At 52.3% G+C, this 25,156-nt stretch overlaps 2 protein-coding genes across 6 annotated transcripts in view; one reads left to right on the top strand and one right to left on the bottom strand.

Annotated features, from left to right (window-relative positions):
* The first annotated feature begins 9,513 nt into the window (after window positions 1-9,513).
* Window positions 9,514-14,875, top strand: SCN3B (sodium voltage-gated channel beta subunit 3). The gene is made up of 6 exons (XM_066334694.1): window positions 9,514-9,732; window positions 11,162-11,325; window positions 12,479-12,704; window positions 13,537-13,675; window positions 14,184-14,280; window positions 14,710-14,875. The coding sequence occupies exons 1-5, from the start codon at window positions 9,678-9,680 to the stop codon at window positions 14,245-14,247; spliced, it is 648 nt and encodes a 215-aa protein (XP_066190791.1). The 5' UTR covers window positions 9,514-9,677; the 3' UTR covers window positions 14,248-14,280; window positions 14,710-14,875.
* A 7,562-nt stretch (window positions 14,876-22,437) lies between these two features.
* The window catches only part of GRAMD1B (GRAM domain containing 1B), a 75,106-nt gene continuing 72,387 nt past the window's right edge, over window positions 22,438-25,156 (bottom strand). For all 5 annotated transcript variants that reach the window (XM_066334931.1, XM_066334932.1, XM_066334928.1 and 2 more), the window contains 2 exons: window positions 24,024-24,141; window positions 22,438-23,063 (listed from right to left, as the gene is read on the bottom strand). In XM_066334931.1, coding sequence (XP_066191028.1) covers window positions 22,974-23,063; window positions 24,024-24,141 — 208 coding nt within the window. In that variant the 3' untranslated portion in view covers window positions 22,438-22,973. The remainder of the gene's footprint in view (window positions 23,064-24,023; window positions 24,142-25,156) is intronic.

The following is a 25,156-nucleotide window of genomic DNA, read 5'->3' on the forward strand; positions in this document are numbered from 1 at the left end:
CAGTTCTCACACAAACAGCCAGTGTTGATATTTATTGGTTTGATATTTATTTGCTGTTGCCCTGAGATGCTGGGAAAGGGTGGTGATGCCTGTGGTACATGAGAAAAGCTGTTTATAGAACGCCTCGTATCTTGGGAAGTGCCATTCCTTGTCTGATTCGCCTCGGGACGGGAGGGACGAGGAGGAAGGACTTCTTGTGCAGGGGCAGGGAGTTGCCCTCTGTGGTGGAGCACCCGGACAAGGGTTCCACAGGAGGTGAGAACCTGCTCCTTGGCAGACAAACAGGTCACACTCAGAGCAGCTGGCTGAGCACGTCTGCAAGGGCTCTCCTTTACACTTCACTGCTTGGCTCTTTTTTGAATGAAATTTCTGGCATAAAGCCTATGTGTTTTATAGAAAAAGGTCTCTCTCTCTCTCTTTTTTTTTTTTTTTTTTTTTTTTTTTTTCCCCTCACCAAAGGCTTTGTTTGAACACATCTGTGACAAAAATTGGTTTTCTCACCACCCCTGAGGGCTCTGAGCTCTGCCTCCCTCAGCCTTCCAGCACTGCTCTGCTGATCCTGTGCAGAAAAGCCTGACAAGATAAAATGTCTGTGTTTTCCCCGATGAAAACTGTTCTTCCAGAAGTGTTTGTGACCGCGGATTGTTTGCAGTGCGTGAAGAAACCCCGAATGAGGTGCTGTGGATGTGCTGTGAGCACCCCGAGTGCAGGAACGGCCAGAACTCAGTAACTCCTGTAGCGCCACTGGAATGGGAATGGCTGTGCTAAGTGGGTCACAGCAGTCACCTTTCACCTCCTCCATCCTGGGCATTTGTGGCCCTGTGGATGCTTCCAGGATATCCACTTTTATATAAAAGCTTTTATCAGTGTGAATATATTTCATTGTGCTCTGACATCATCAGTGTGGCTCCCAGAATATCCACTTCTATATAATTTGTTTTTTTTATCAACGGGAATATATTTCATTGTGCTCTGACATCATCAGTGTGGCTCCCAGGATATCCACTTCTATATTAAAAAAAAAAAAAAAATTATCAACGGGAATCCATTTCATTGTGCTCTGAGATCATCAGTGTGGCTCCCTGTCAAAGCTCAGCTGTTATCACTGGCTCGTTGTACCTGCACAAGGATTCTTTGGCGCTGAATCTACACAAACAAGGAAGAAAAAGAGGTTAGAGGCCAAATGGTTTCCACTTTGATAATTCAGAAAGAAAAACGTTATGAAAGTAGCAGATGAAATTCATTCTTTCAGGAGAACACAAACAAAAACCTTTTTTTCCTCCCATCAGTAGGATTTTTTACTCATAATAAATCCCTTCTGGGAGCATGGTGCTTATATTCTGTATTTCTCTGTGTGTGTGGTCAGGACTGGCCCTCACAGTGTCCATTTGTCCAGCACCAGAAGGAAACTCTGTTTTTTTCCAAAGCACCACCCGAAAAGGTGCTTTAGGTGTTGTTAATTTTGGGGCAGGGCAGTCACGGCACCATCAGGGCCAGGAACACTCCTGGATCCTTTGGTTCATCCTGCACACGTCACTGGCAGCTGGAACCAGTTTTTAGTCCTGGCCTGAACAGCTGCTGAGCTGCTTCCAGCTGTGATGGTTCCGGCTTCTTTTTCCCTGCCAGGATCAGGATTCATGGAGTTGAGGTTTGTGTTCGCACTTGGGAGTTTATTATTTCTTATCTCTTTACAGACTCACCAGCCGTGAGCTCCAAGCAGCAGGTGAGAGAAATGAGGTAAAATGGAGACGTCTCCAACCCTTTCCAAGGTTATTTAAGTGATAATCACCCGATAACGAGGTGACACATGTATTATTCATATTTCTGACCCAACGATGACCACCCAAGGCCCGCAGTGTGGATATTTTCCACCCATTTCCAGAAAACCACCCAAACCCATGAAGAAGAAGGTGAAGGACTCAGACTAAAATCCTCCATCGTGACTCACATGCATTACTATACCCTAAAATCTTTCAGTTTTTCACCCTGTGAGATCACACAATCCCATTCAAACTCCACAATCCCAGGGCTGTCACTCAATTTTGGGAGCCTTTTCCACGGCCTCAGGTCCAATGCAGTGTTTGCTTGGGGGTCAGTGCCTGTGAGCACAGAAAATCTGGAATTTTCAGCCTCCAGGGCTCCAACAGCAGCTGCCCTCGAAAGAGCAGCTCTGTGGCTCCTGTGTGCTGGGAGAGAATTGAATTATTCCCGAGAAAACCATTCCTGCAGGAGGGAGAGGAGGAACAAGGAGAGGACAGCGAGGGTGAGTGTTGGATGCCAGGGTTCAGCTGGAGAGGAATTTGTGCATCCCTCTTGCTTTTATTGCTCCGTGGAAATCTAATCCCGAAGGTTGCTCGGAGATGATGATGCAGCACTTAAGTCTTTTATGGCCAGATGCTTTTAGAATGTGTCAGAGCTGCTCTGTCGCAGACATTTCTCGGCTTTGCTAAACCAAGAAGGAGCTCAGATCGTCTGGCCCGAAAGGGGACAATTTGCATTTGCTCACCGCATATTAATTACCGCAGCTGATTAGTTGCCGTGTGACGCTTTAATGCAGATTCGCAGCCCCAATTTAGTTCTCTAATTAAAGAGAATTAACGCATTTTCTGTGCATTTCTGTAGCATCTCACAGCAGCTGGGGGGGGAAGGTGTGATGCAGACACAAACCTGAGCGGTTTGTAGAGAAATTAAAGCGAGTTTTCCGAGAGCAGTGATTTCCAGCTGAGGATCTCAGTCACTAAACCCTGGGATTGAGGAAAAGCTGCGCTGAGCGGTTAAACTGGGGTTTATAAAGTTGGTTTTTTTGTGTGTGTCGGGGACTCTCTGAGGTGAGTAAAGAGCAGCAATGACACGGGCAGGAGGAGGAGGAGGAGGAGGAGGAGGAGGAGGAGGCAGGGACACAGCGCTATCTGCCGGGAATGCGGGATGCTGCCGGGGCTTCTCCGCGATCGCGCAGCTCCAGGAACGACTTCCCTCTGCCTGGGACAGCGACACGGGTGTCCGGACACACACACGAGTGCTCCTTCCCCTGCCCAAACCCCACACAGCCATTTCTCCATGGAATCTCCTCCTTAAGGGTATTTGGGCTCGAGATGGACACCTCACTACTGCGCTAAATTCCTTTTCTTTTATTTCTTTTTTTTTTATATCTTTTTTTCCCCTTTATTTTTATTTTTTATTTATTTTTAATTTATTTTTTATTTATTTTTTCTTTTTTTGAAAAATATTTATTTATTTCATTATTTGCTTATTATTAATTTTCTTATTCTTTTTTTTTTATTTGTTTCTTTGTTTCAAGTTAACAAAGCAACCACCGAAATAAATAAACTGTGGCAGAACCCCCAGCCGGGAGAAGGTGCCTGCTTAAGACTCCCAAGTGCCAGCAAAAATTCCCTCTGGAAAATTGGTGTTTTGGGGAAAGAAAATGATATTTTTGCAGATTCAAAGCTCTGGGTAACTTCTGCTGTTTTACACTGCACCTTTAAATATGACCTGGGAGATGTTCCTCACTGACAGAAAACAAAAGACTTTTCAATTCTATTGTATTTAAGCTGCAAAATAGTTCCCTCCTTCCTTCCTCCTCCTTCCTCCTCCTTCCTCCTCCTCCTTCCTCCTTCTTCTCTTCTGTGGTGTCTCATTTATTACAAATGTGTTTGTCATTTTAGATGAAGGAGGCTGACAACGTGCTACGAGGAGGACAAAGCTGGGAACTCACAGATGGAGGGTGCAAAGCACAGCCAAAATCCCAAAGAGCTCCTCCTTCACAAGGGGGACTTGACTGTGCAAAGCAGTGAGGGGCATCCGACCAAAAATCCCCATTGCAAAGGCTCCTGGTCTTTTAAGGGGTGTGGGATGATTTCTGTCCATGTTTATTGACAGCTGGGAGCAGATTCAGCTTCATTTCCTTGATTCTCGTTCAAGGCAAAGCAGCAGACGAGGGAAGACAGCAACATTTGCTGAACGAGCTTTCCTCCACAAAAAAAAAAAAAAAAAAAAAAAAAAAAAAACCACCATAAAAAAACCCAACACAATCCTCACACGGAGCTAAAATAATTGATGCACTTGTGTGTTTTACAAGCAGTGAGAATCCCAAAATTAAATGGGCAGAGGTGAATGAATATGAGTGGCAACCTGACACGCTAATGGGTCTGCATCCAGCGCTGAGGTGAACGAGCTGAGGCCTGAAAGCAAATCTGTGAAATTGCCACCTCATTAGGCTGGGATGGGCAAAGCAGCCCTTCGCTTCCAGCAAACAGAGGCACTGCCTGAATTTCTTGGCACCCATCCCCAGAAAACAGTGCCCAAAAGCACCTGGAGCGACACCAGAATTTCCAGGATGTATGCAACAACCAACTCTATATACGGCCTGGATTAAAGGTCTTGGGAGGGGGGTTCAAAATAAAAATTGTTTCTTGAATTGCTGAATACAAGGTGTAGGAATGTGCTCCGTGCTTTTCTTGGACATTTCAGGCCAGCCTTCAGAGCGTGGCTGCTGTTGCAGGGAATCCCTGACCCTGCCAGGCTCCGTGCATGCGCAGGCTCTGCCTGTTTGAGGAGGCATTTCCCTGGCTCTGGGAGGCTGGGAATGCTCTGGGAATGCTCTGGGACGCTCTGGGAATGCTCTGGGACGCTCTGGGAATGCTCTGGGAACGCTCTGGGAATGCTCACAGACAGGCCAGGCTGCTCACAGAGGGGAGGGCTCGCTGAAATCCAGCCCTTCTGCCGCTTTGTCCTGATGGATGGAAAAACAACCCTCAGAGCCAAGGATAAATTGAGGAACACAGTTTAGGGTGGTTTTTTTTTCTGGGAGAGGAGGATGGCAAAGGAGCTGTGACTTGTGGGCCCTCGAGGGAAACTGGGAGGGAGAGCAGGAAATCAAGGCCAAGCTCCATCAGTATCTCAGGGAGAGAGGTCGTGCAGGACAGGGTGTGTGAAAGGAATCCCCGAGGATTTCTGCTGCTGGGGATGGAGCAGAGGTTTTGGCAGTGGTGGGGATATTCACAGTCACACTCCACAGGGAGGGAGATCGGCAAAAATAAAAACGTGCAACCGAAACGCAGGGTATTTGTGTGGGGGGAGAGGTGCTCTAGGGACCTGCATCTTGAGGATCCACCCTCTGGAATATTGGGTGGGAAGGGGCTGGGTGCCCCTGGGAGCAGCAGCTCAAAGCCTCAGCAGCGGATCCGTGCATCAGCTGGAAACAGAGGTGCAGAGGTGTGTGAAGAGCAAAGCTGGAGTCGGGTCCAGTTTAGAAGAATCAGAGGATGCAGGTGTTGGCAGGTACACTGGGAACTCGTTTCAAACCTCGAGTGTGAGGAGAGAAAACTGAATGAGCCTTTCTAAGGCCCCAGGCGCCCTGTGAAATCAGCCAGAGCAGCCCTCCCTTACCACGGATCCGTGTGGCACGGCTGCTGGAGTGAGTGGGAAGGGTGCCTACATCTATTAAATCCAACATCCCTAAACTGGTGTTCATTGTGCTGTGGGGCTCCTCTGCAAAGGCCTGTGCCTTCCATCCCGGCTGGAGGCTGCTCGGGGTGGGGGAGCAGAGCGAGAACACCAAGGGGTGGCTCGGGTTTGAGGCTCAGGGCTCGCAGGGCTGCCTCCTGGAGCGCTGCAGGGCTGGCGTCTGGGAGCAGCTGAGGGCTCTGCTCCTGCTGCTGGCAGCCTGGAGGGGCCGGCAGGATGGAATGGGGACTGCACAGTGTGGTGGGATGGCACAGTGTGAGGGGGATGGCACAGTGTGGTGGGGATGGCACAGTGTGAGGGGGATGGCACAGTGTGAGGGGGATGGCACAGTGTGGTGGGGACATCTGAGTGTGTGGGGGGTGGCACAGTGTGGTGGGGACAGCACAGGGTGGTGAGGATGGCACAGTGTGATGGGGATGGCACAGTGCAATGGGGATGGCAGAGTGTGGTGGGGATGGCACAGTGCTGTGGGGATGGCAGAGTGTGGTGGGATGGCACAGTGTCATGGGGATGGCACAGTGTCGTGGGGAGAGGCACAGTGTCAGGGGGATGGCACAGTGCAATGGGGATGGAACAGTGTGGGGACAGCACAGTGTCATGGGGACGGCACAGTGTCATGGGGACAGCAGAGGAAGCTGCCGACGTGGCCAGACACACAGGGCTCTGTTCCCACTGCCCTGTCCCAGCCTCAGGGACCATGACACTGAGGGATTAGTGGGGGCAGGGTGCTGAAATTATTTTTATCTCCTCGTCTTGTTGTGCCTGTGCACAAGTGCCAGCCTTTTCAGCCTTTTTTTTTTTTCCTCTTTTTTTTTTCCTCCTGTGAAGCATTAACTGGGTGGGTTGCCATAGCAACCCCCGCATGATAAGTTGGGCTGCTTCTTGCAGAGATTTCTCCCGCAACAGTCAAGATTTCTCCCTCTCTCTCGACATTACACCCCCTTCCCCATTTCCCCTGGAGTGCCAGTGCCCTAAAAGCTCGCTGGAGGCACCAGGGCTGGGTCAGGGCAGGAAGGAGCAGCTCGTGCACCATCCTGGCGTAGGATGGGCTTGGAAGGATCTCTGCTCTCCACGCCTAGTGCAGGGCTCAGGATGGAAACAGCTTTCCAGTGTGACATCCCGATTATTTGCAAGTTTTCCTGGAGAGGACAGGGAGGTGTTTGTTGCGTGTCCTAAGCAGGCACGGGGTGACACTGGAGTGGTTCCCAGCTAAGCCAGGATTGTAGCAGGAGTGAAATGATCTTATCCTTCCATTCAGTCTCTCGGAGCGAGCCCAGAGAAGTTTGCTTTGAGAACAAAACCCAGCACAGCCTGTGGCAGGTGAAGAAACTGGATGGACTACAGGTGTTTATCCCAAATCACCTTGGATCTTGGCTGTGGGACACGAGGCAGGCTCGAAGTGAAGAATCACAGGTGAAGAATAAATTTATCCAGAGCTGAGGAATAGGGTGTGACCTCCCCGACCTGTAATTTTCCATCTCAAAAATCCACCCAAATCCAAGGCCAGTTTCACCAGAGGTTTTCTTCCCCTCAGGGCCCCATTTCCCTTCTTTAAATAGCAGCTACAACGCCGGTCTGGAATGAAGTAATTGAGGTTGGTACATGAGTGATTCTGAGGGAAAACTCATTACTTTTTCAGGATGTTTGTTTGCCGCTGTAATTTGGATTGTTTGGCCGGTGGGTTCTGGGGTTAGAGGAGAAAAGGCTCCTGTTTCCACCTGGGGAAACAGCAGGAGCAGAGAGGGCTGAGGCGGCCAGTCAGTGACTCTGAGTCAGTGCGGTGGAGCTGCTGCTTCCTCTTAATCCTCTTGGCCCCCGAGTCTCCTCCCTGGCAGGATTCTCTGTAATAGATGTAATTAGAGCGGCGGCAGCACAAACAGTGCAGCCCTGCTGATCCCTGCTCGGCCTTCTGGCAGGGCACCTGCCTCTGCCTGGGAACAGCTCTGATTTCCATGGTGCTGGGTGGAACAGGTGGTTGGTTGTCAAACGAGAGAGCCAGGCACGTTATCCAGCAGCTCCTGTGGCTATAAAAAGCCCACCCCCGGCACTCGTCTGCTGTGCGTGGGGTGGATGGTTCCAGAAGGGTCAGAAGCAAACCCTTGTGGCTGAAGCTGCCCTTCCCTTTGTGCTGTCGTGGTGATAACGAGGGGCAACGGGGGCAAAAGAAATGGCTCAAGGTCCTTCGTGCAGCTCTGGGTGTCGCGTTTGCTGCTCGGTCTTCCCAGGGAGGAAATCAGATTTTGAGATTTCTATACCCATGATGGATGCCTTCCAAGGGGAGGGGGATTGGAATTGTGGTGCTGGCACCAGCAACCTGCAAGCTGCCAGTCTCCCTGGTCACACCTGGCTCCAGCATTTCCATTAAATAGGTTTAATTTCTATTAATGAGTTGCACAGGAACTCAAAGAAGCCTGGGACCCGAGGGGAGACAGTGAGGACAACCTGACAGCCAGCGTGTGGCTTTGGCCAGTCCCTGCTGGAACCCTTCAGGTGTCAGGAATCCCAGTCAGCGCAGGGAGGCAGGAGGAGGCAGCAGGAGGATGTCCCTAGCTGGGAATTACTCGGAGCAGTCACCGGAGCCTGTGCAGGGTGACGTGCAGGCAGCTGCTCTGCGTGGCCATTGGCAGATGATGAATGCAGCCTGCTGACACAAACACAATTAGGTGATGTCTAGGAAAAGTGTTGGCTTTGTTCTGTGCCTGCTTCCCTCCGGCAGCGCAGGGACACGCGTGTCCCGCTGTGTCCGCCCCTGGGTGGCCACAGAGCTGTGGCAGTGGCCACCAGCAGCAGCGAATGGTGTGTCCAGCTGAGAGCCCGAGCCCTGCTGGAGCTGATTTTTCTGCTGGCTGCAAACCTCTCTGGGTGTGTCTGGCCACCTGCACGCTGAGTTTTGGCACTGCCAGCCGCTCCTGTGCCATCCTCTGCTGGGGCTGCTCAGGTTTAACTCCATAGATTGTGCCGTGCATCGAGCTGCAGGGGTTTTAAAAGAGGCACATGTAACAAATGCTTCGTTTCGCTGTCTCTGACCACTGTGACCTTCAAAGCTGGAGGAGCCCTCCAGGGCACAGTGGCCCCAGTCCAAGGAGAGAAAGCCCAGCCTGCTGCTGGCATTAACTTCCCTGGAATCAGGCGGGGACATGAGGAGAGAGGATTTCCCAGTATTTCCAACTGTGACCTTCAGAGCCGTGAAATGTTAGTATTAAACTTATTAGCAGCAGAGGCCTTTGTGTGACCCCGCAGGGATAACTCCCCCGGTTTCCCCCCGCCCCTGGCTTGGTTTGGCGGCAGGACAGTGATGCTGATCTGCGCTGTGCATCTCTAGAGACAAGACGAGGAGCGACGGGTACAAATGGGAAGAGGGCAAATTCCGATTTTGGGAAGGAAAGCTCTGCTGTGAGGGCGGTGCCAGGGTGTCCAGAGAGGTGGTGGCTGCCCCAGCCCTGGACGTGCCCGAAGCTTGGATATGGCTCGGTGGGAGTTGTCCCCGCACATGGCAGGGGGTGGGACTGGCGGAGCTTTGAGCTCCATTCCAGCGCCTCAACACTCCATGACTGTGTGATATCCTCTCTGTGATGTCTGCGGCCAAGCTGGGCGCTGCCCGCGGGACCACCGGAGCCCCAGGCTGCTTGCGCTGAGCCGGGAGGAGCCCGGCGCGCCCGGGGCCGGGGGGAGGCGGCCGCGCATGTGCCGGTCGTGCCCCCCGCCCGGGCTCCTCCAGCATCCTCGGCATCCTCCTCGGCGTCCTCCTCGGCATCCTCCCCGCCGGCCGCTGCTCCCCGCAGCCCGCGCAGGAAAAGCGCCGCGGCCGCGCCCCGCGGAGCCGCTCCCGGAGCGGGGCACCTGCTGCTGCTGCTGCTGCCGCTGCTGATCCAGCGCTGCTCCCGCTCCGCTCCGCCCGCGCCCTGCGCAGCGCCGGCCGCGCCCGCGGAGCCCCGGGGCCGGAGGAGCCGGAGAGCCGGGGGAGCTGTGCGGGCTCGGCTCTGTCCCGGCTCTGTCCCGGCTCTGTCCCGGCTCTGTCCCGGCTCTGTCCGGCCTCTGCCCGGCCTCTGTCCGTGGTGCTGCCGCCCCCGCGGCAGAGCGCAGCCCCCGGACCGCGCCCGCCCCGGCCGCTCCTCGCTCGGCATCCTGTTGCTCCGGGAGCACGAAAGGCGAGCGAGGAGAAGGAGAAGAGCCTCGTGCCGAGGAGCTGAGCGCCGAACCGGCTGCGAACAATGGCTGCGCTGCCGCGGATGCTCTGCGCGTCCGCGCTGGCCCTGCTGCTCTGGGGTAGGTGCTGCCATTCCCTCGCCCGCCCCAGCGCCTCTCGCCGCTGAAGGAAGGCAGGATGCTCCCTGCACGCCTTGCCCTGCCCGTGGGGTTTTTTTGTTGTCGGGAGAAGGGGATTGCGCTCGTGCGGAGCTGGTGTGAGTGTGCGGGAGGGAAGGCGAGCGCAGGGAACACCCCGGTGCCGAGCACAAAGCATGTGCTGGACCCTGACTGCTGCCTGCTGCTCCGGGGTTTGCAGTGTGATTGAACATCGGGTCGCCTCGGGGAGGGTGTGCAGCCCGTTAAGCGGTGCTTTAGCGCCGGTTTCCCGTGCAGGCTGTGGAAACTGGAGTTAATCAATCGATTGCAGCTGCAGTTTGATTCCTGCCACCAGAAGAGGCTGGGTGGTTGTGCCACATTGGATGTGCGTGTGCCCTCAGCCCTGTGTGTGTGTGCCTGTCTGTGTGTACAGATTTTGTTTCTTCAGAGTAAAGCAGGATCCAGGAGCTTTTCCTTATTTCTCCCTGAAAGCTGCTGCTGTCCGTGGAGCTGGTAGTAGGGGAGAATTTGAACCAGGCTGCTTCCAGGAATAGTCCCGGGATAATATGTTGCTTGAGAGAGTGGGTTAATGGTGCCTCAGAGGCTGGGGGAGGAGGGAGCAGCCAGCAAAGTCAGCGTCTGTGCTCTGGAGACAGCCTTGGACAGACAGAGCCCGGGATTGTTTAGCCCAGGGGAAAAATGTCAGCAGGGATTTGGTCGGGGATGTCGTGCTGAAACAATCCCTTCCTGCTCCAGCGTGTGGCTTCACATGCAACCACCCCTGTCCTCTTTGCAAGAGCAGGATCTGAGAGTTGCCAGCGTTAGCACAGCTCTGATTGGAAGCGTTTTGAGCAGGAATACCTGGGAAATCAATAACTCCTCCTGCTGCCAAATTCACTCCTGTCCAAGCCTCTTGGTTCCCAGTAGTGCCCACAGAGCCCAGGGTCAGGAAGGGTCCTGGACCCTCCCAGTTTGGCTGAATTAAAGCATCCAGACCTTCCAATTTAGCACAAAGAGCGAGCTGTTCCTCCACTCTGGAATTCTGGGCTTCCCCTCTTCCCAGACTAATTGCTGCTCTAACAGCAGCATGCCCAGCACGCATGGGAGGGAATGAACAATGCCTTTAAAGTGGCATTAATTACCAGGGAAAGATGAAAGTTGTGGCAAAGCAGATGCTGGAGAGGTGAATCTGTGTGAAGTGATCACCCTCTGTTAATTATTATGAATTATTAATATCTCAGGAGAAGGAAGCTTGGTAAAAAATCGACATTTGAGACTTAATCTGTTATCAGGCAGCGCTAGTAATAAATCAAACCCTTTTCCATTGGGGATACTAATGCCAAGATATGAATAACTGATATTTCTCTAATTCTGTTTTAACCCTTCTTTCTGTGCTGCTGCTCTGCCCCAGCTGGATTTTGCTCCTCAGTGTGTGTGGAAGTCCCATCTGAGACAGAAGCTGTCCAGGGCACAGACATGAAGCTGCTCTGCATCTCCTGCATGAAGAGGGAAGAGGTGACGGCCAGCACGGTGGTGGAATGGTTCTACAGGCCCGAGGGGGGAAAGGATGAGCCTGTAAGTGTGTCTGGGATATGGCTCCTTCCCATTCCATCCCTTTCTTAGCCCATTTCCTGGGCGCAGCACAAACTCCCGGCAGGAAAAGCTGGGATCAGTTGTTGGGTTCAAACATTTGGGTTGTAGATTCATCAATGCCAATTTCCAGCCCCGTTCCCTCGGTGCCTCCAGCCCAGGATCTGAGGATGTCCAATATGACTGACCCTTGGTGCCCTTGTCTGGATCAGTTCTAAATCCCAAAGCTGTTCTTTTGGAGGTGAAATTGGCCTCCAATAAACCTGCAGGACAGGATTTACTTCTTTTTGCCTCAGAAAAAGCAGTGTTATCCCAGCTGTGGGAGGATCTCTGGGAGTGGTTTCAGATCCCTGTCAGGAAAAGGTAAAATTGATTTTCAGAGTGAATCAAAATGGAAATTGGACACAGGAGGGGCAGCTGGGATTCAAGAGGGAATGGTGAAATGGAGAACAAGATAAAGGCTGAGAGCACATTTCTTTCTATCTATTTTATCTGAGTCTGAAGCATTAAATCAGTGGCTGTGATTGAGCAGGGCCAGGCAGGATGACAAATATCCTCCTTATTTGTGAAAACTGAAGTGATCAGGCCAAGGAATGAGATGGGAATCCACTTCCAGTGCCCTGGAGGATCCATTTGCCAGTGTCAACCCAAGGAACAAGAACCAAAGTGAGCCGGGGTGGGCAGGGTCAGCCAGAATGTCACATTGATATTTGTCCTGCAGCATTTCTGTCTCAGCTGGATATCCCAGGGCTGTCTGTCTTCACTGTGGATATTCTGTGGTTCTTTCCTCAGGTGGTCTCACATGCACTGACCGACAGGCACATTGCTAGGCATGAAGAACCCCACGTCTCTGTTCCATTCCTGATTTTTCATGTCCACGTGCGTCCGTGTTTGGCCGTGCCTTAATTTTCCTCTCTCTCTGGTGGAGATACTGGATTCCTGATCACTCATTTGCCTGTCTTTTGTAAAGTCACCTGATACTTGGGAGGCAAAGGATGATGGAATATGAATAGCTGCTGTTACCAGGGAGCTCAGAACCTCCCCGAGTGTAGCTGCAGGGGGATGCTGTCCCCGCCTCGTGCCGTGCTGTTGTCCGAGGCAGAGATCAACCAGCACATCCCTTTGTGTTTCCTCACAGATCTACGAGTACAGGAAAACGAACCACGAGTTCCCCAGCCGCTTCAGCGGGCGGATACAGTGGAATGGCAGCAAAGACATGCAGGACGTGTCCATCACCGTGCTGAACGTCACCCTCAACGACTCGGGCATCTACACCTGCAACATCACCCGCGAGTTCGAGTTCGAGATCCACCGGCCCCTCTTCCAGAGCTCTCGGCGGATCCAGCTCACCGTGGTGGAGGAGGGTAGGAGGGGCTGCCACAGGCTGCTGGGGCTGTCACCCGGGCTGTTGTCACCCGGGCTGTTGTCACCCGGGGATGGAGTTTGTCACCGCGCCGCTGGAGAGGGTTCTGGGTTTGTCCGTGACCAACAAACCTGTCCCTTGTTTGGTGGCTGGAGGCGCTTTTTGGGCGCAGGCTGGTGCTGCGGGAGTGTGGGAAGGCGGAGTGAGGCGGGCACAGCTGGGCACAGCTGGGCAGGCGCCAGCAGAGGTTTCCAGCTCCTCCCGTGGCGGCTCTGGGATGTTACACAAAGCCTTTCCCAGGGAGCCGCAGCCTTGCCTGGCTGCCGCCCCCTCTCTCCTGGAACAGCGACTCCTTCTCCATTTTGATCCCAGCCTGCTGCTTCTCCTCCTTCCCTCTGTGTGCTCCGGAGCCCTTCTGCTCCTCTTGCTGCCTTCAGCGCTGAAATCGCGGCGTGTCGCAGAGCAGCGGGGATCCTGCTGCTCTCCCCGGCAGCTTTCAGCCCCTTTGTCCGCCCTTTCCCCACGGGCACCTCGGTGTTTCCATCCTTTACACACCACCGGCGGCACAGCAGAGCGCAGTAACGCGGGGAGGAAACAGAGTGTGAGGATGGGTGGGTGAGCAATCCGTGAGGATGGGTGGGTGAGCAATCCGTGAGGATGTGCGGGAGGCACAGACAGTGGGAGTGCTGGAGACACGCTCTGCCTGTTGCACGTCCCTCTCTTCTGCCCCCTCACAGCCCCAAAGGAGATTCTAGGAAGGATGACACGAAGGTGGGAGGTGTCCACGGAGCTGCACACAAAATGATCAGGGGGTTATTTCGTTTTACTCGCAGCTGGAGAAGACTTCACCTCTGTCATCTCCGAGATTATGATGTACATTCTGCTGGTGTTCCTCACGCTGTGGCTGCTGATTGAGATGGTCTATTGCTACAGGAAGGTGTCCAAGGCAGAGGAGGCTGCCCAGGAAAACGCGTAAGTGTGGAACCCCTGGAGATGAGATCTGTCCTGTCAGATCCCTTCACACGTCCCAGAGCAGGCTCTGCAGGAAGACTGACTTTGCTGTGCCATGCTCTGGTTGGTGTTTGCTCCATCCAAAGTCTTTGCAATGTTCAGGGGCACCAAGATTGTGTCCCCTTGCAGCACACACCACGCTGGGGGCGAACAGCATTCCAGGGTGGCCTGGTTTGGACCATGTGGAGATGCTCTCCTGGGAAGGGCTGGATTCATCCTGGCCCATTCCCATCTTTCCACACACTTGGCTTGGATTAAGGCACTCTTTGCACACAGGAAGGCTGAGTGTGCAGGATTTTAGAGCAGGGAACACTCGGTGTTTGCTCCTGCCTATGCTGAGGAGTTTCCTACTCTGAGCATCTACAGGTGACTCCTGTTACCTCAGAGATGCTTCCAGGCACTCAGCAGAGGGGAGTTTACCCCAGCTGGGCTTTACACTGTGTGCTTTGCTCCTTCCTTCCCACTGCAGGACAGACTATCTTGCAATTCCGTCAGAAAACAAGGAGAACTGTGCTGTGCCTGTGGAGGAGTAGCAGGGAGGAGGCAGCGGAGCCAACGGCACCAAGGTGGGTCATGAAGAAGTGGTCACTCCTTGTGTCTGTCCAGCCCTCAGCTTCCCTCTGATGGGGTGGGGACTCCTGGAGCGTGCCTGTGCTCCTCTGGAGCTCCCCCAGAGACCTCAGAAGCCAGACAGGTGTCTTTAGGTGTGGGGTTACTTGTATTGCTTGAACCCCCCAAACCAACCCGTATTTATGCCTCCTTTACCCATTGCTGTGGAGTTGGGAATCTCCATTTCCCCCTGCACAAGGGCAGCTGTGCCCATGAGGACTGCCAGGGCTCCATCTCCAAAGGACACACGCTCTAGGAAGGAGTTTGTGCGCTAAAGATTAAAATCTGGATCTTTCGCTCCCTGGTTCACCTCCCGTCAGTTCCCGGGCTGACTCTGGTGCCATCCTCGCTGCTGCGAGGTCCAAGAGGAATTGTCTCCCTTGCAGGGGCTCTGAAGGACCACGCCACTCCAGCCAGGTTTGAGGGGGAGCTCTGCGCCGTCGGGAGGAGCACGGGGAAGTGTAAATTCTCTTCCATTTGCCTCGGACTCTGTACAGCCTTGACTCCGGTCCCACCTGAGCTGCCAGCCCGGTGCTGGAGGACTCCTCTGTGGCAGCAAACAGCACAGGGCTGTGGGCAGCACGGCTCCTTCCCCAGTTTCTGTTCCGTCATCACCTCAACGGCTTTGTAAATGTTACCTGTCACTTCTCGGCTGCTCTCACCACCACCTTTATTTGCTAAATGTGCTGCTTCTCCATTGCAGAGGCTAAGGGTATGTGTGGCACGCCGCTCTGAGCTGCAGGACTGGGAGCAAGGCTCTCCTGGGGGGTTATTCCACCACATCCTGCGGCACAAGCAGCTTTCTTAGGGTCAAAACAGGAAGGATTCTATTAATTTATGAAGTCACTCTGAATTTTACGCTGTCCATGCACAAGCAGAGTAGAGTTAGGACTGTAATGCACTAAAACTGGAAATGTATAGCAGGAAGGACAGGTCTCCGTGCCATGTTCCCACTTTCTTCTGGAGGGAATTGTGAATACAGATCCTGAAGGGAAGCAGGATGATGTCAGTATAAGAATCCCTCTCATTTTTCAAGTGTCAAAAGCGCCATCCCCTTCCACCTGCCTGGCACAGCAGGTTTGCTCCTGGAGTACAGAGCGAGGAGGAACCTGCAGAGCCACGTCCTGCAGCAGCTGGCAAGGCAGCAGGACAGGGAACAGGATCCAGCTTTTCCTGGGAAACCCCAAAAAGGAAGGCAGCCTCACGCCGGTAATCAGGAGAAATAAATAAAACGCAAAGCCCTCACAGGATGGCAGCTTAGCAAAATGGTCGCAGTTTTGTAACTGTGATGGTTCTCTGGTGCTGTAGCAGCACCATCTAGAGGGACAGACAGAAAACACCCACTTCTCCCAGTTCATCCTAATTCTCTCTTGAGGTAATTAATCACCAGTATAAATAATCTGGATTCATCCTAAGTGATCCTCCGCTGTCCAGGAATCTCCCTGGAAATTCCATCTTTCCTAGGCAAATCCACCTTTTCTGAGAGTTAAGCAGAGTAAAAATTGTTTTCTGCCCTTCAGCGCAGACCAGTTGAGCTCAACAGCTGGACTGGAAAGGGGGAAAAGGCAGAGACATTGGCATTGTGCTGTAAAACCAGCTGGGGAAGGTTTGGGTTTGTTTTTTGGCAGAGTTGTGACACCCCCCCCCCCCGCTGCAATGGAGCCTGTGCTGCTTTGCCAGAGTTGACAAATCCTGCTCCACTGACTGCTTGCAAGTAGTTCCAAAGTGCTTGTGACTCCAGGCATGCTCCCCACCCACGGAATCCCCTCTGCTTTGTTCCGCTGCTTTTTATGTGCTCGCTAAAAATCACAGGAATTATCCCGTTTGTAAGTCAGGCCCAGGCCAGATTTCCAACTGGCACTTGTTCAAAACCCTTTTTTTAGAGTGGGTGTCGACTTGAGTAAACTACTCCAGTGCATCTTGGTAGTAGGATTGCTCCCAAATCCAGAGCCAAGCCTGGCAAGGGGAGCACACTTTCCAGATGAAGCACACTCATAGTCTGGGCACCAGTTCCCAAAAAGCTGGGATATCCAAGAAGGACAGCCAAAATAATATCCTCTTTGAAAGCAGCTCCTCTTTGAATTCAGCTGGACGTCATCTTTTTCCCTATCCCAGTTCGCCTGGCACAATCCTGAACTCAACAGAGGAGGGACTGGGTTGTAACTCTGGAGTTTCCAGCACTGCCCACGGCATTGAGCCCAGGGTGTATTTTAGGACACCTCTCTCCCACTTCAGCTCTGCTCCCTGTGAACCACGGAATAACCCTCTGGTGCCCTACTGTTAAATCAGCGAAGGAGTGAACCCAAGGACTTCTTGAGAGCTACCTCAGGTGGTAAAGAAGGGCCGTCCCCTTGTCCTGCACTCCCCTATATCCCACAGGCATCTTCTGCAGATGCTCTTTTCGTTTTTTGGACAGATCTTTCACTTTTCCAGTTCCTGCGCACAGAGGTGACACTGCCACGTGGTGCTGCAAGCAGGAGGAAACGGGGAGCAAAATTCTGCTCAAGAATCTTGCAGGGTAAAAAAGAATCACAATTAAAAAACGGGTGATTTTTCAAGACCTGGAAGAGATGGTCCTGGCAAAGACTGTGTGTGTGTGTTTGGAATGAGAGAGGAGACACCAGAGCAGGCAGGATAATAAAAAGAACCAAGAGCCACGCTGGTTGTTGGATAGATTTTTTAATTGATACCATACTTCCATGGTACTAACTACTTACACGGAGTTTGGCTGCAGAGCCTGTACAATTCCTACATTCCAGCACGTTCCAGTATCGAGTTTTAACTGCGGGTTGATTTTTTTTTTTTCTGTGTTTTTGTTGTTGTCTTATTTATTTTTTTTTTTGCGCACAGCGCAAAGTTTCTGACAGTTGGGACAACTCCTACAAACAAACCCACAATCCTTCCCCCACCCACCCCAGAGTCACCTCAGCCATCAGTCCCCTGCTTCCCGGGCTCTGGAGAGGATTCCAGGAGGGAAGCACGTGCCTGTAGTGGTTGGAGGACCCGCTCCTGTGCCGTGCTGAGCAGAGCAGAGCCTCGTTCCTCATCAGTTGTTGTGCACAGGAATTGCAGGATCCAGGTGGGGAGAACACGCCCCAGGGTTTTTTAGCAGCTTTCTCCAGCCCTGGAGCACGTGGTGGTGGTGGGAGATGAAATCCCACTGGAATAATGATGTCCCAGAGGTGCCACAGCCACTCGTGGGGAGGTTGTGACGCTGCCACTGCTCTGCTGCTCTTCCCTCGGTGTCCAGCCCAGAGCCAGGTGGGTGTTTCCATCCCTGTCCTCCAAGGCCATTTCCCGGGAGGTGGGAACGTGGAGATGTGCACAGCACAGGCTCCAGCTCCCTGCTGGATGGAGCTGTGACATTCTCTCCCAAATCCTGATTCCACGCGGCTCCAGAGCCTGAGCTGCACGTCGGGGTTTGTTCCCTACCGGGGTTTATTCCCTACTGGGATTTACTCCCTATTGGGGTTTGTTCCCTACCTACTCTCAGGGTTGGGGTCAGGGAAGGTGGCCTTGAACGTTAGCAATGGAATTGGCCTAAATGAGTGAGGTAACAGAAACGGCCAGAGGAGGAGGAACCTCCCCGAGCCATGTGCAAATATAATTCCTTCAGCAGAAGGAAGTCCTTTTCCCTACTGAAAAAAAAAATTAAAATAAAAATCAAAAATAAAAATAAAATAACCCACATTCACTTGAAGAGCATACAGACCGCAGGAGGGGAAGGCAGGCAGGGACAGCACCAGGTCAGAGCATCTATGACACAGGTAATGATTGTCCAGCAGCAGAGGTGGGAGGGGACAGGGAAAAGCCATAGCAAGCACTGCAAAACGTGTGGGAGAGGAGGAGGGCATGGCATGCCACAAATCCATGCTAAGAGAAGCCCATGCTGTCTGCCTAGGTCAGGGAATGGCCTCGACCAGCAGTCGCCCAAGACACGAGAGTATTTGGCCAGTGTGCACATCAGGGAAAAGAGAGGGTTTATGGCACAGAGAGACTCGTGCTGGAGAGACTGTGAAGCACAGAGATCACAGCGTGTCCAGGGGGGAACAGGCTGGAAATTCAGCACAGGAACCGCACTGGCACAGGTCTTCTGTGAGCAGCTTCCTTCGGGGGCTTTGCTTCCAGAGCCTCTGTTCTGAGCCGTGTTTTGAGCAAGCCCCTGGCAGGTATTTTCAGTGGTCTGAGACTGAGGGGACGAAGCCAGAGCCCAGGTGGCTGTGCCATGGACCGTGTCAGCCTGGCACAGAGCCCGTGGGAGAGCCCCTTGGAGCTGAGCAGTGCAGACAGCACTGTGTCACCAGCCGGGGGTGGCAGCAGCTGCCCGGGCAGGCAGGACAGAGCTGCCTCCCCTGAGCCAGGCACTGCTGCTCTAAACGGTGATTTTAAGACCGATTTTTCTGTGTAATGTGGAACCAGAGAGTTCCAGCTGTAAAGCAGGAGGTTGTTCCTGTGCTCGTGGGGAAGAGCAGGGGCTGCCTGACAGTGCTCCTGGGGAGAGCAGCTGCTGCAGCACACCAGAGCAAACCCAAAAGCTCTCAAGCACCCAGAAGTGTCTCTCTGGAAATGGAATTTCTACCTTCTCGCATAAAGGTAAGAAAAAGCTCCTATATGGCCACCAGGACAGTGCTGAGGAGTCAACGAGGCTGAAAAATCTGTTCTTATCTACACCCAGGTGAGCTGCTGAAGCTGTCAGATAAGGACAAGGATTAACATTCCAGGACTGCCATTCCCAGAGGGGATCTCCCAACACATGCCCTGTTATTTCAGAGGCACTTTTGTGCCTCCAGGGCTCCAAACCCAGCAAAGCCTTGTGCTTTGAGAACTTTTCTCTTCCAATCCAGGCTCGTATCACACTAAAGATGTTTCCTGTCCCTAAGGTTCCTGCTTTTAGGATCAGAAGCAGGCTCAGGTGTCACCTCGCAGGCAGGGACAGCAGCCAGAGGTGTAAATGCAGCCCCTGTGACAGGCAGCTCAGGGTACATCAAAGTCATCACGTGCCTTTCTTCTCTTCTCCCAAAGGACTTGAGGGAGCCAGGAGGGTTTAGGCAGAAGTCACCATCAGTTAGTGCGAGTTAATGTCAGAATTTTTCTGCAAGAGGAGCAGAAGGGCTCAGGAGCACCCAGAGCTCATTATCCTGCTAACCCACAGCCAACTCCTTCACTGCAAGTGCCTTTCCAGCTTTTATTTCCCCATATTGACTCTCTGGAATGTGCAGTGCCCCTGCCTTGGGCAGCTCACCACCTGGAATCATCTGATTTTTGGTCCTTCAGAGACTTTACTGAAGGAACCTCTGGTACCTACCCTGGGAACGCCTGGCTGCACACAGGACTCAAATCCTCTCATCCCAGCTATAACAGCCCTAAGATAAGCACTGAAGGTGTGTGTTTCTCAGAGGTGAAGCTGTGCCAAGACAAGATCAGTGAGGATGTCACAGACTGGTGGCTCAGAGCCTCCTGCTCCTCCTTTCTCCCTTTTCCCGAAAGGAAGCCTCTTCCTTGGCAGGATTTAGCTGTTGGCATTACCTCTGTGTGCCTGGCTGGAGAAAAGCCTTTGAAAAAACCCCCAAAATCCCTGGTTTTGTGGTCGTTCACATCCAGTAAATCAACCCCCAGGTGGAAGGGTCAGACTGGGAGGGGGAATGCACCTGCTGGGAAAAGAATCCCGGGGGATTTCTGGCACAGGGGACAAGCACAACCCTGCTGGTGGAAGGCAGCCTTGGCTGTGAGGGCTGGGGGAAGCACCACCCTCTGTAACAGAACTCAGGCCTCTCACTCCTACAAAGTGTTACTGATCCCTCCAGGAAATGTCATCCAAAGTCATCTCTGGCTCCAGGAGGAATTAACCTGTCAGCTGGGGCTGGTCAGGGGCAGCTGGTTCCTATCCCAGCCTTCCAGAGGAAGTGAAAACACTCCAAGGTTTTGTTTAAACCTTCACCCTTAGTGCCTTAAGACCTTGCTTTTCCCCTTTTTATTACTACTGTGAGAGATTAACAGGCAGAAAACAAAAAAGATTGTGAATCCCATCCAACTCCAAACCAGGCTTGCTGCCAGGTGGGAAAAAGAAAAAACTGGAAAAAACCAAACCCCTAAGGCCTCAAAGAGAAATCTCCCTCACTGTGAAGGACACTGCAGCATCAAGTTCTGCTTTGTGCCCTTGTGCTCTTAGGGAAGGATTTCACATTGCTGAGTGTCAGCACAGGTGTCAAACAGGTTAAAAAACCACTTTAATGTGCAGGTAGGGCAAATCTTAGTGCTGAGATTGCTGCAGCTGCCTGGCCTGACATTGATTTAACAGAGCCTCTGCAGTTCTGTCTCTGGGGCCCAGCCTAAGGGAACACCCCGAGCCTGCAGCTGGAAATCTGCACAGAAGAAAGGATTCATGAAAAAATGAAAAAGAAAAAAAAAAAAAAGGAAAAAGAGTTCCTTGCCTCCCTAACAGAGAGAATGTGATATTGGTGAGCAGCAAATACTGATCATTTATCTGTGAGCCTCTCTGATTTGTGTGTCTCCAGCTGCAGGAGACCCCACATTCCAGGCTCCTCTTTCACACTGAGTTCTTTCTCCTTCCTGGCCCAGGGATTCCTCTGTGCTGTCCTGCTGGGTGCTTGAAATCCAATTCTAGCAGAGGGAAATTCCAGCAGCAGGGGAATTTTGTGTGCTTACTAATTGTGGGGGTGACTAAGAGGGGAAAAGGGACTCTGGGACAGTCTGGCAGGTCACAGTGGGGAAAACAAGCCACAGAAAAAGCCCTTAGCACCTCAATTTCATGGTACAGCAGCCATTTCAGCAGCCTCCCTGGGAAAAAGTCAGGGAGCAGTACAGTAGTCAGCAGCATTAAATTAAATAAATAGTTATAAATACACATTGCTCTCTGGTTTTCCCCAGCTGGACCTTGCTTTCACAGTCTGAAATGTCCTTTTGACATGCTCCTGCACATGCCAGTCTTGTGTGGGGATTGCAGGCAGCCTGGGAGAAATCAGCAGCTTATTCCTGCATCCATTGCCTTGCCCTAAGTGCAAAGTGGGATCTTGAGAGGGTTTTCCTCAGGCTGCACTGAGGATATCCTGTGTGAGACCAATAATTGATCCTGGAGGCAACGGAGGAGCCACAAGTGCACCATTCCCAAACTGGAATGTGCAGCTGCCTCCCTCCTGCCAGTGAGGAGGTGGAAAACCCCCAGTGTTGGCCTAAGTGGGACTCACAGCCCCTGATCTACCTGGCTGGGGAAGAGGCCAAAGCATTTATTAAACACTTCAAGAAGCAGCCTGCACTCCCAGCAGTCCCCGTGGAGTCTGTGCATTGCACAGCACAGCCAAGCTGCCCCTCTTCCTCATCTGGCTGCTAATGGAGCCTGGAATTATCCCCCAGAACAACTGCAAATGCACACTGGCTTTCTTTTAGTGCAGCTCTACCAGCTGGCTGACTCCCAGGGCTGCACTCCCCAGCTCAGGTGCCTCACACCCAGCCCAGCCCTGCCACCCTCTGATGGGCCCTTTTTCCTTTCCTCTCTTGGTCCCTGTGACCCTTCCTGACCTCTCCTGGATTTTTTGGAAGCCTTGTTGCTCTACAGATGCAGTCACATGAATACCCACAGTGATGGCTCTTGCTGCATAGATACAATTATGTAAGTTTATCCCAGGCAAGGAAAGGAAGCTGTAGTTTTTTTTCCCCCCCCTGTTTTCCCACAGATTTCACAAGACAAAGGCTGGGTGAACAAACAGGAGAGATATTTGCTGAAGCTGGGTAGTGGGAGTGGTTGCACATCAATCCTAATTTTGGTCTTCAGTGTAAATTGGGGTGCTCCCAGCACAGTGATTCCAGCACCGACGCAGACCTGCAGCGCAGGGGCGGCTCATGGCAGGGGCCCAAGCACAGAGAAAGCAGAGAACAGGTAAAGGGGACACTGTCACAGGCGTGGGGCTCTCCCCTCCCACACACCTTGGAGGCAGACACTGCCCTGGCTCTCCCTGCAGCATCCACAGCAGGATGGGGGTTTGTGGAAGGGATCGCAGCTCTGGGCTTTGCTCTCTGAGGCAGCCTGGCTGCTCTGACAGCAAATCTCTGCTCCCAGCAGGGGCTGCCAGGGGCATCTGCCCTCCTCTCCAAAGCAGCTCTGCAAAGGGATTGACTGCCAAAACCTCTGTGCCCTGAAGCCAGCAAGGTGAGGGGGGTGACAGTGTCCCCTGGGACAGAGAAGTGGAGCGAGGCAGGGACCTCCATGCGCAGGGAGGGGATGGGCAGGGGGGGCACTCACACTGATGCTTCCCTTTGAGACAACAAAACCAGGACAGACAGACAGACAGACAGACAGACAGGAATATTACAGAGGAGCAGTGCACGGGCCCAGGGAGCAGGGCTGGGCACGGCCCTAAGCACACCTCAGTGCTGGGAGAGCACAGCCCTCCCACACACACACACCCCAGAGACACTCCAGTTCAGCCAGTGTTGGAGGTCACTCCTTCCCCTCTTTAGGCTTGTGTTTTGTTTTTTTTTTCTTTTTTCTTTGTTTTTGTTTTTTTTTTTCTCTTAAAATCTGTATATAATATATATATTTATATCTGTATATATATATATTTATATATATATATTTATATATCCTATTTACACATATTGCACACCGTCCTCTGGCCTCCTGCATTCCTGCCTGTTAATGGAAACGTTTCCGTTTCTCCTCTGGATCTGACCCGAAGTCCCGGGACCCGATGCCATTCTGGAGGTTTATTAGTGAATCCTTCATCTGCAAGACAAGAGATTTCTCTGTGCACTCGATATTTTCTGAGCCTGAGAATTGCTGAGCTCTTCTCAAGGGAAATTTTTCAACAGTTTTTCTTTTTCCCAAAACAACCCTGTATAAACAATATTCCTTTCCCATGACAGCAGGTGTTGTTTGCTGTTTCTGTCACTGAGCCAATGGCAGAGGTGTCAATACGGACCAATAACGTGACTTTTAGCCCAGCGTGTTATAAAAGGGCTGAATGAATTGTAAATAAACCTTCTGATTTCTGCTGCCTCCTGACTGGAGTCAAACATCTTTATTTCGTGTCCTATTGTGACTTTTCTCCACTGTGGTGCTGCCCTAGAGGAGACAACTTGGGGGTTTCCTTTTTCCCCCCTGCGAAGTACTGACACCATAATTGTGGTTTTGGGATGTAGAAATAGGGACAGGGAATGTGGGGCACCATTCTCCAAGAGAAGGGATGAGCAGAGTGCAGAGAGTTCTCTCTCCTTAGGGGAAAGCAGCTCACATTTAGGGACTTAGGAGGGAGCAGCTCTCCTTCCTGGGCTGTGCTCTCTGAAGCCCTGTGTGCTTTTTGGGGAGCACACCCTGAAATTCCTGGCTTTGTGCTGCAAGAGCGTGTCCCCTTTCTCCCTGAAAGCTGCACAGACAGGGGCCAGGAAATCCAGGGCTCAGCTAAAACCAGTCCACTCTCCAAAACTGGGATGACAGAGATTAGATGCCAAATGTGCCAATATGAGATTTTTGGCCCAATATGAGATTTTAGGGTTCTCTCCTTGACGTGCATGGGCCCCTGTGACAGCCCTTGTGGTACCCAGCTCCAGCAGGAGAGGGACCTGAAGGAGCTGGCCCAGCTGAGGGGCTGTGGTGGAAGCAGGAGGTGCTGAGGGGTGGGGAGCAGGACTGGGAGGATGCAGTGGCAGCCTGCTCACAGCCCTGCCTGCAGCTGGGCAGCCTCACCTGGTCCAGAAGCATCACGGAGGATTTGATGATCTCGCGCCATTTCTGCAGCTCGGAGTCGTGGTACTTCTGCTGGGACTCCAGCAGCTGGGCCCACTCTGTCTGAGACTGGGGTAACCTGCCACAGAAACGCAGCCAGGGGTCATTAAATCACAGAGTTTGTACACAGGATTCTCTTTATTGTGAGGAATAGCTGCACTGGTTCTTTTTCCCAATCCCTTCCCTTCAGGCCTGTTTAAACCCCCAAAACAAAACTGAGGGCAATCAGGACAGATGGAAACATTCCAGGTGTTTGGATGGATTCAGATGCTTCCACAGCAATCGTGGCTGCAACATAAAAATTACCCATGTGGAGCTAACCCACATCATTCCAGCACTTGCACATCACCACAGTGTGCAAACAGGATGGAAGTTCTGTACTTCAGTACTATTGCAGTAGTCCAAAAAAGCAGCAAGAGCACCAGAGGAAGATAAAATCACCTAAAGTGTCAATAATCACCTGAAGTATCTATCTATGGGGAATTAACAGGGCTGTTATGGAGAAGATAATAATTCCCTTTCCTAATGAGGAGAAATGACACAAATAGAGCAAAAAATTCCAACACAGTGGTAGCACATGGCTGTGAATGCTTGAAGTTAAACCCAGTGTAGCAAGGGAGCAGCTAGGACTCCAAAAAAGGCACACAAGGGGACAAAAACATCTCAGAAAAGTGGGTGCAGGAGGTCCTCAGCCTCTAAAATAGACCAGAGACCATCCAGGCAGGATACATTGCTGTATCTGGGTCCACACCTTCCAAAACACAACCCTAACAGACCTGTGTCCCAGGCCCAGATTCTCCTCTGAGTACAAAAGGATCATTCTAAGACGCTGCTTCCCATGAAGAGGGAAATTTGGCCATCAAAGGAGGGGAAGTGACCACCTCAGCCCAAAACTGCTGGACATTTATCCCCAGAGCATCCTCTGAGGAGACAAAGTTCAGTGTGGCTTTGATTCCTGGGAGGGATGTCAATTCACAACGAAGGCTTTAACTCTGCTCTCAGCCGCAGGGGAAATGCACACAGCCCTTCAGCTTCACCTGCTTTACACAACAGTGAGAGCCCAGAGCTCCGGTGGGATAACGAAGCCTCTGACA

This window comes from Sylvia atricapilla, chromosome 23 (genome assembly GCF_009819655.1).
Source record: "Sylvia atricapilla isolate bSylAtr1 chromosome 23, bSylAtr1.pri, whole genome shotgun sequence".
Classification (NCBI taxonomy): Eukaryota; Metazoa; Chordata; class Aves; order Passeriformes; family Sylviidae; genus Sylvia; species Sylvia atricapilla.